Source organism: Nicotiana tomentosiformis, chromosome 12 (genome assembly GCF_000390325.3).
Source record: "Nicotiana tomentosiformis chromosome 12, ASM39032v3, whole genome shotgun sequence".
Taxonomy (NCBI): Eukaryota; Viridiplantae; Streptophyta; class Magnoliopsida; order Solanales; family Solanaceae; genus Nicotiana; species Nicotiana tomentosiformis.
Genome location: NC_090823.1, coordinates 122033270 through 122043052, shown reverse-complemented (window position 1 = coordinate 122043052; position 9783 = coordinate 122033270). Strand labels below are relative to the sequence as shown.

At 38.7% G+C, this 9783-nt stretch overlaps 1 protein-coding gene across 1 annotated transcript; it reads right to left on the bottom strand.

Annotated features, from left to right (window-relative positions):
* Positions 1–245: 245 nt before the first annotated feature.
* Positions 246–5575, bottom strand: LOC104101805 (uncharacterized). The gene is made up of 4 exons (XM_009609330.4): positions 5295–5575; positions 2151–2409; positions 1723–1917; positions 246–994 (listed from the first exon to the last, which is right to left on the bottom strand). The coding sequence occupies exons 1-4, from the start codon at positions 5387–5389 to the stop codon at positions 599–601; spliced, it is 945 nt and encodes a 314-aa protein (XP_009607625.1). The 5' UTR covers positions 5390–5575; the 3' UTR covers positions 246–598.
* Positions 5576–9783: the final 4208 nt, after the last annotated feature.

The window sequence follows — 9783 nt, the reverse complement described above, 5'->3', positions numbered from 1 at the left end:
GGAGCTCCATAATCCAGCATATTATGCTAGAACTTTCCGTGTGCTAGAGTTCCAACATAATATGCTAGAAGTTTATGCAGAAGCTCCATATTCCAGCATGTTATGCTGGAACTTTCCGTGTTTCAGCAAAACAATGGCTATTTTTCAATGACTTTGCAAACGCTGGCTATTTTTCGATTACCACTCCCAAAACTAGCTAGCCCGTGCTATTTTCACAACAAGTGGTGTTAGCATAAGCGAATGTCTTTGACCAAAAATGACAAGAGTATGAAGCTTATTCGATCCATTACAAAACAGGTCAAAAGCAAGCTTTCCACAAAACCTGCTAAAAACATGTAATTGTAATATAATCATGCCCCTCTAATAATCTATATCTGTTAATATTTCCGAAGTTAAATTACACGAAAAATTCATTCACACTGCTAGTGAAAAAAAAGTCCAAACAAGATATAATCTACAAGAAAACAGCATTGCTACAAACTAGGCCATCGCTTCAGGCTCTTCCATCCAATCCTGCTCAGTGCTCACATTCTCCACCAATATAACAAGTAATCAATCAATTTTCACAAATAATGCCAAACACCAACTGCTCCACATATTAAAAGCTTATCTCGCGCCTTTCAGCCCAAAACTTACCACTCACAAACTGGTCAGGTAGTAGAGCAAGCCAGACTGCGGTATCAGCAGCATCCTCTGGAGATATATGGCCGGACCAACCAGTCATCGCTGTCTTCACCCAACCCGGGCAATAGCAATTGATATATATCTTATGACCCTCTGGACGATCTTCGAGTATCCTTGCCATTAGCCTGGTGTAAGCATTTACAGCAAGTTTTGACACTGAGTAGTCAGTGAACACTTGAGGCCATCCCCCTGATTCCCATGTCCCTTCTTTTACTTGTTCCAAAAATTTCTTCACAGTATTATCAATCAGTTCCTCTGATAAAGAGTCCACATCCTCCACTTGCTGTCTCAAGGTAACATTTGTAATTCTCTGGTCGAATCAAGAAAATATAGATGATTTTGAAATATTAAAGAAGAAAATGACATTTGCATATAATTAGCGCAACCAGCAATGGTTTATGAAGAACTAATATCATGCTATTTTATTAAGTAGCATCCCAATCAGGACAAAGTATTTGAAGGGGAGCCTTGGAGCCAGAGGCGGACTCAGGATTTTAGAGCGACGGGGGCACAATGTTTTGTTCAATCAGTTCCCTCTAAAGACTTTTAGCGTTCAAGGTGCCAATTGATTTAAATTAACCATTCAAAGTATATATATATATATATATATATATATATATATATATATATATATATACATACACACACAAGATTTCTGCTGAGATTTACGGAGTCGGGTGACCCCTCAACATAACACATAGGTCCGCCTCTGCTTGGAGCAACGGTAAAGTTGTTTTCGTGTGACCTATAAGTCATGGGTTCGAGCCGTGGAAACAGCCGCTAATACTTGCATTAGGGTAGGCTGTCTACATCACACCCCTTGAGTACGACCCTTCCCGGTATCCTGTGCGAACGCAGAATACGTTGTGCACCGGGCTGCCTTGCCAATCAGGACAAAGTATTGACCTAACTTGATTTCAATCTGGAAAAGTTGGTGTTGCCTGGAATCTTAAGGAATTGCTAAAAGAGTAAGCAAGATGAACAAGGACACAAGAATGAGAAGAATAACAAGAATGGTAAGAAAACTGAAGTTCTTACATTCTTTTTGCCGTTAAGTCGTCCCAATCGAGAGCTCACACTAACAATACGACCGCCAGAAGGAGAAGGCCTCATCAATGGAATCATCGCTTTAGTCATATTCTTTGTGCCAAAATAGTTGGTTTGGATGACAGTTTCAGCATGTTCCATGGAATTCTCTGTACCAACATTGAAACTCACTCCTGCATTGTTGATCTACATATATATAGTACCATATCATCAGCTGAAAGTGGCCATATTTGGCAAAAATAATAGACCAAACCAGAACACCATATAAAAGCCGCCCTCCTTGAATCAATGATCAAGAAGAGAAAGACTAGGAGATTTTGCACCAGTCAAAATAGTAACATACTAATGAAAGCTATTCTAGTTGTTTATGCAACTGCTGGTAGCTTAATTATAGAGAGAATATAAGGGTAGCATAATACCAGTATATCCAAACCGCCATAAGTTTCTTTTATCCAATCGGAAAATGCTTCAACTGATGCATGATCGACGATATCCAGTTGATGAAATGCTACATTTAAACCTCCTTCTTGCATGACTTTCACAGCCTCTTCACCAACACCAGTCTCTCGCGATGTAAGAACAACCGTTAAGCCATGCGATGCTAGTTGATGAGCAATCTCAAATCCTATCCCTCTATTTGCACCAGTCACCACAGCAACAGTATCGGATGACCACCATCTGAAGATCATCCGCCATTTATTAGTGTTATGCTAGAAAATCGTCAAGGGTCTTCTAACTTCAAACAACAACAACAACAACAACAACCCAGTATAATCTTACTAGTGGGGTCTGGGAAGGGTAGTGTGTACGCAGACCTTATCCCTACCATGAGATAGAGAGACTTTTTTCAATAGACACTCAGCATCCTTCCCTCCAAGAATTCCCGGGGTGATTCGAACTCACAACCTCTTAGAAGTGGAGGTTGATTACCGGCGACCCTCGAACTTCAAAGAAGTCAATAATTTAAAGAAGCCCATTTAAAGTGCCAGGAGCAAACAGAGCAAATACATAATGTATTAATTGAAGCTGTAAGGGATATTGTACTGAATCCTAGTGACTACTATTCATCTTGAACTTTTCTCAGCGTATTTTCTTGCCAGGTTTGCACCCAAAAGCGGATCCGAAATTGAAGGTGGCGGGGTGCCATATTTACTTTAATGTACACTTTTGACTACAACGTTTGTTAGAAATGTATATTCGGTTCGGTTCGATCACATCAACTTAATAGTTTTTTTTATTTACAAATATAAAATTACATCTTTTATATCAAGAAACAAATAAAATCAACATTTTGAATAATATATCACATCTCTATTATTAACAATACAAGTAAAAATAACATTTTCACTAGTGAAATTATATTCTTTCTTATAAATTAAAAATAAATTTTCACATGTAAAATTAATAGTAATATTTTTTATTTAGAGAATCACATTCTCTTTATTAAAGAAAAAATTGTACAAGTAAAATAACATCTTAGACGAGAGAACTACACCAATTCAGAATAAGAAAAATAGGAAAAACATCTTCAATAGTTAAACAACACCCCATAAGTAAATGTAAAATTCGAGAATTTATAAGTCCATAAAACTCAAAAACAAAATTTTTATGATTTTTTTGTACAGTACGTATGAAATTTTCATTACAATTTAAAAGTAAAAAGATTTAAACTTTACACAGCTATAGAAAAGCACAAAATTATGATATGGTAAACAAAAGAAATTATGAAAAATGAATTTGACCTCAATCCAAAATTTTCACCGACACCCGAGTTTTTCAGTTTTAAAAGAAGGAAATTCTAATATTTGAGATTAAGAGCAATACTTTTATTTTTCCACACCTACTATTTACATCAAATTGTACTAATTTATCAAGTCTACATCACATCCCTTGAGTGTGGCCCTATCCGGACCATGCGTGAACGAAAGATTCTTTGTGCATCGGGCTGCTCTTTTTTTTTTTTTTTTTTAACCATGGTTAAGTGATAAATTAATATGAGAATTTTTATTTAATTAACTATAGTTTAGTGTTAACCATATCTTTAAATACATGTGTGGTATATTTATTGGATTTGTGTAAATACCCGGTAAAAGTAAGTATTTACTTTAGAGAACATGAGCCCTACACACAATCAAACCTTGCAAAACGTTCTCATGCACCTTTTGTGTAGTTTGAAACTCATGGCAAGATTAACTATTTAACTTTGCTTAAGAAAATTCCAGCATACTATATAAAAAATTTGCCAACCTAGTGGATGCCATGCCACACAGAAGGGTTGATCCGCCACTATTTGCAACTTGCGGCTGAAGAGTTTTCCGTCTCAGCTAGAGGGCAATGTAGTATTTGGCAGTAAGTGCGGCCAAATACTATGCAGAACAATTTTTAAGAAAATATATGTTATATTACGTTACCATAAATCAGTAGCGGAACCAAGATTTTTATTAAGGGATGTCAAAATTTTAAAAAGTAAATAACTGAAGAAATCAAGGGGATTCAATATATGCATAAAAATAAAATTTTATCCTTTGTAAACCGCGTAATTTTCAGGAAGGAGTGTCAATTGACATTCCTTGGAGCTATATGGCTCCTCCACGGCCACAAACTAGTACTCTATAGAAAGAATTAAAATCCTGAATTCGTCTCTAAATTTAGCGCATGAGCCTGCATTTCTCCTTAGAGAAAATTTCATACGTCCGACTTTACGGGAAACATATCTCCCTCCCATTAATTAGGTTTGCCAGTAAGTACCCAATGCCATGAAATGATGAGCTTCCAAGCAGCCCAATGCGCTGAAAACTGAGACGCTATGTTACTGCCTGGCACAATTAATACAAATGTCTAAGGAATCGTCTAATGCTAGATGAAGAGATACTCCGGAAAGTAGGAATAGAGGAGGCACAGGCCTGTCGTCAAGAAAAAAACCCGAAGGCAATTAGTTCATTTGGGTGAGCCTTCGCTTTTTGTATCATCGTTTGCTAAATGCGGTTTGGATTTACCTTGTTCACAGGTCATTCCATGCCTGCAAGAACAGGCAATCTTGTGCTATATGCCGATGATATCTTTATTCCTACCGAGACAGAAGTAGTACTTCATTTTAAAACCCAAAGAAAAATCTTTATAGGATCAATAAAAGCTAGTGTTATCGCCCAAAAATTAATTCACGCAGGAAAACTCTAATTAATCTCCATTCCTCTTAATTAAATGCTAAAACTAGTAATCCTTGGAAGGCAATTTTTGAGCCATTATTGTCCTATTGGACAAACTGCATAATGTCCATATAAATTGATCAATAGATTTAAAATGTTCGCGGCAGGTATCAGGTATAATAGTCAAAATGCACACAAGCATACTGCCTTTTCAATAATGATAGATCTTAGTCATCTTACCATAATCATGGTCCCAACCCCATTGTATTTAATTCAATCTATAAAAAAGCTTGCTTTAGCACACATATATACACACAAGGATAAGGGAAGAAATGATACTCCACGTGATTTAAAATTCTGGATATGGTCCAAACACAAAGAAGGAAAGGAGAAATTTTAAAGAAATGAAAAACTCACTTTCGGTGATCGGAATAAGGAATAGTACGTAAAAGAGAGATCTCTTGGCGTCTCTTTTCTCTTTTCTCCTTTGCCTTCTCCTTTTTATGATCCATTATTTTTCCTTTGTTATTTTAGTTTTGAATCTCTACTTACCTTGTACTTTTTTCATCACCCTGTATTCATTTTAGATTTAGGCTTTTGGTTGAGAATTGAGAGCATCAAATGCTATGTGACAGAAACTGCGTATTATCTTCCGGTATATTTGGAGTCAATGCTAGGTATGAACCACTTTAATAATTTGTTTCTATCTCTTCCCTAACAGGTAGTTTGGTTCACATATTAGTTATGCTAGAATTATAATACGGTTTACGGTCAAAATCGAGTTTGCCCTTCGTATGAATAATCGAGATTGAAACATGATAGACTAAGGTTCAACTTCGTGTAATATCAAGCCATGATGCGAAATTAGGTTACCGAGCTCGAGACCCAGAGAGCAAGCAAAATAAAGACCGGTCAAGATCGAGATCGGCTAAGATCAAGGTCGAACAAAATAGAGACCGGTTAAGTTCGAGATTGGCCAAGATCGGGATCGGGCTAAATAGAGACCGGTTAAGTTCGAAATTGGCCAAGATCGGAATCGGGCTAAATAGAGACCGGTCAAGATCGAGATCGGGCTAAATAGAGGCCGATCGAGGCCGAGATCGGCATCGATCGAAGAAAGCTTAACGAGCCAAAAAACAGAAACCGGAATATCCGCAATTGGGCGAGAATCTTAGCAAAAACCACGGCGCATATCAATGAGGCTAATTAATTAATCTATCATGAGATTCCTTGCTATATTTAAAAATCATATTAAGAATAGAACTTCTCCACTATATAAAGGGGGGTCTGATTATTTGTAAGGCAGATTCATTCAGATTCATAGGACATAAGGCAATATACTATCTTTTTCCTGGTTTTGATATTTTAGTCATATCGTTCTCCTATCAGTTACTCTCCATTCAGTTTGAGGGTGATAAAACTTGAAGGCTTAGGCTAATTAATTCATTCGGTTTGCATTCATTTTCTTTACAGTCTATTTCGATATTCATTTATATATTTTATCAATTTGTACCAAATTATACCACATATCCTTAGAACCGCGTATAAATTCAATTGTCATCCGTTTTTCGGGTAAACAGTTTGGTGCCCACCGTGGGGCTAAGGACAATAGTGATTATTTGATACAAATCTTTGTAAAACACACTATTTTAAATTTTCTCTTGGAAGTATCTTTGATTTCAGGCTAAAAATGACGAACTCTCAATTAATACCCCTACATGTCGACAACGAATCTGGCCATCAATGGGAGAATAACAACGAAACGCCCGGGGATGGAAGGCCACCCGCTGAACCTATTAAAACTCGGGTCGTGGATCCGATTGATGTTGATTCGCATGTGGCCATCGAAGCGAACTAACATTCTGGTCCCAAAAATAGCATCCATGGTGGAATCCGATATGCAGTTCGAAATACCCAAAATGTTTGAGACGACGAGATCATCCTGTGTATGATCTTCGAAATGCTGCAAGCTCAACAGGTGGCGATAGCTCAGTTATAGAGCCAAACCCAGGCACCGAGCAGGGCCGAGCCTGGTCCACCCTAAGAAGTCACCCACAGAACGGGGCTAGCTGTGGTAAGGACAAATGAACAAGAATCAGGGACTAACCCCGAAATTATAAAGATGCTCGAGGAACTGACAAAGTAGATAGAATCAGGGGAAAAGAGGATCGAAGAAAACGACAAGAAAGTGGAAACCTATAACTCCAGGCTTGATCAGATCCCAGGAGTGCCACCAATACTGAAGGGTTTGGATTCCAAAACGTTCGTACAAAAGCCTTTCCCCCCGAGCGCAGCTCCCAAACCGATCCCCAAGAAGTTTCGCATGCCCGAGATTCCTAAGTATAATGGAACGACCGACCCCAACTAGCATGTCATCTCTTACACGTTTGCCATTAAAGGGAATGATCTAGAGGATGATGAGATCGAATCTATATTACTAAAGAAATTTGGGGAAACCCTCTCAAAGGGAGAAATGATATGGTATCATAATTTACCACCTAACTCTATCGATTCTTTTGCCGTGCTTGCATATTCTTTTGTAAAAGCACACACCGGAGCCATAAAGGTCGAGACTAGGAAGTCGGACCTCTTCAATGTAAAGCAAAACGAGAACGAGATGCTAAGAGAGTTTGTATCTCATTTCCAAATGGAACGAATGGATCTATCACCGGTCACAGACAATTGAGTCATTCAAGCTTTTACTCAAGGACTAAACAAACGAAGCTCAGTGGCTTCACAGCAGTTGAAGCAGAACTTGATTGAGTACCCGGCTGTTACCTGGGCCGATATATTAATCTATATCAATCAAAGATTAGAGTCGAAGATGACAAGCTGGGGGCTCCTTCTGTTTCCGCTACCAAAAGGGACATCGATCGAGAACCGAGGATGAACATAGATCGATACAAGCCATATAATAGAGATGGTAGGGGCAACGAACATGGGCACAACTCCATACGAGGTGAGAGGAGAAGTGATCAAGGCCAAGGCTCTCGAGGGCTGATCAGCAAGAATGGTTTCGATATGCACACCGGACCTAAGGAAGCACCGCGAGTATAACTTCAATGTTGATGCATCCGCCATCGTATCGCCTATCAGACGCATCAAAGATACTAAATGGCCTCGACCTCTGCAGACCGATCCAGCCCAAAGAAATCCCAATCAAGTATGCAAATATCATGGCACCCACAGCCATAGAACGGAAGATTGAAGGCAATTGAGAGAGGAAGTATCCTGGTTATTCAATTAAGGGCACCTTTAGGAGTTTTTAAGTGATCGAGACAAGAATCACTTCAAAAATAGAGAGTTTAATAGAAAAAACGAGCAACAAGAACCACAACACATTATTCACATGATTATCAGAGGGATCAATGTTCCCCAAGGGCCAGTGTTTAAACGCACTAAAGTCTCGATCGTAAGGGAAAAGCGATCTCGGGCTCAGAATTACATATCAAAAAGAACCTTGTCCTTCAACGACGAACACGCAGAGGGAATCAGTAACCCCATAACGATGCACTGGTAATATCTGTACTCATGAATAATACTCAAGTTAAGCGTGTGTTAATTGATCCAGGTAGTTTAGCCAACATCATTCGATCAAAGGTCATAGAGCAACTCGTTCTACAGGATCAGGTCATGCCCGTAGCCCTGGTACTAAATGTATTCAACATGGAATGTGAAACTACTAAGGGCGAGATAACTTTTCCAGTAAACGTGGCCGTGACCATCCAATAAATGAAATTCCATGTGATCGAGGGCGACATGAGGCATAACGCCCTGTTCGAGAGACCGTGGATCCACAACATAAGAGCAATACCCTCAACCCTTCACCAGGTTCTACAATTCCCAACACCAAAAGGAATCAAAACAATCTACGTGGAGTAACCTACCGCAAAGGAAATGTTTGCCGTCGATGAAGTAATTCTGATATCTTCACTCTCATCAGCAAAGGGGTCAAATTCAAATGAGGAGACCAAATAGCAATCACAAATGCCAGCCTTGACCCAACTAGAAAAGCAGGAATCTAACGAAGATGATAATTATGGGATCCCCCGATCCTTCATAGTCCCCGATGATTCCGACGCTACCAAATCAACGGTCGAAGAACTGGAGCAAATTACACTAACCAAACAACTGCCCGAACGAAAGGTATACCTGGGCACGAGGTTAAATCTCGAGCTCAGGAAAAAGCTTATTCAATTTCTTTTAGCTATTATGGATTGTTTTGCTTGGTCCCATCTTAACATGACAGGGATCCCACTGGAAATCACCACCCATAGACTAAGCTTGGATCCGAAGTTCCATCCAGTGAAGCAAAAAAGAATACCCCGGTCCGAGGTCAAACATGCTGTTACACCCCATGTTTTCGTACGTGAGAGTACATCATAAGTCAATTGATGCAAGCTCAGAAATGAGATCGCCTTTTAAAGTACATATGGTAAGTTAATCATGTTACCTTGGAGGTTACAAATTTTTAAGATCATAGATAACAAGTACCAAGAGGGTTGAAAGACTTAGAAACTAAGCAAATTGAAGAAAATAAGTTTCGTCGAATGTCGACAAGTTGGGAATGTTATAACATGTACTTTTGGGGTGATACTAGGGTTCTTACCATGTAAAGGAGGTCATATTATGAGTTATTTTAGTCGTATGATAGTCGTGTATTACATTTTGAAGTCAAGCGAGTTGTGGAACAAAAGTTGGCAAAGGTCATGACAAGTTACATTCATAAATGTGCTGAAAATTAGGTCAAATGTAGCGGAGCATTTCTCCTAATATAATTGGAACTTAGGGATGATCCACATATAAAAAGTACATGTTATAACATTCCCAACTTGTCGACATTCGACGAAACTTATTTTCTTCAATTTGCCTAGTTTCTAAGTCTTTCAACCCTCTTGGTACTTGT

What these genes read in the sequence shown, in the direction of transcription:
- LOC104101805 (XM_009609330.4), bottom strand. Translation starts at nt 5,389, where the DNA reads ATGGATCATAAAAAGGAGAAGGCAAAGGAGAAAAGAGAAAAGAGACGC. An exon ending in CCTTATTCCGATCACCGAAA is followed by an intron (nt 2,410 to 5,294) that starts GTGAGTTTTTCA and finishes GATGATCTTCAG; the next exon opens with ATGGTGGTCATCCGATACTG. An exon ending in GACTTAACGGCAAAAAGAAT is followed by an intron (nt 995 to 1,722) that starts GTAAGAACTTCA and finishes TGATTCGACCAG; the next exon opens with AGAATTACAAATGTTACCTT.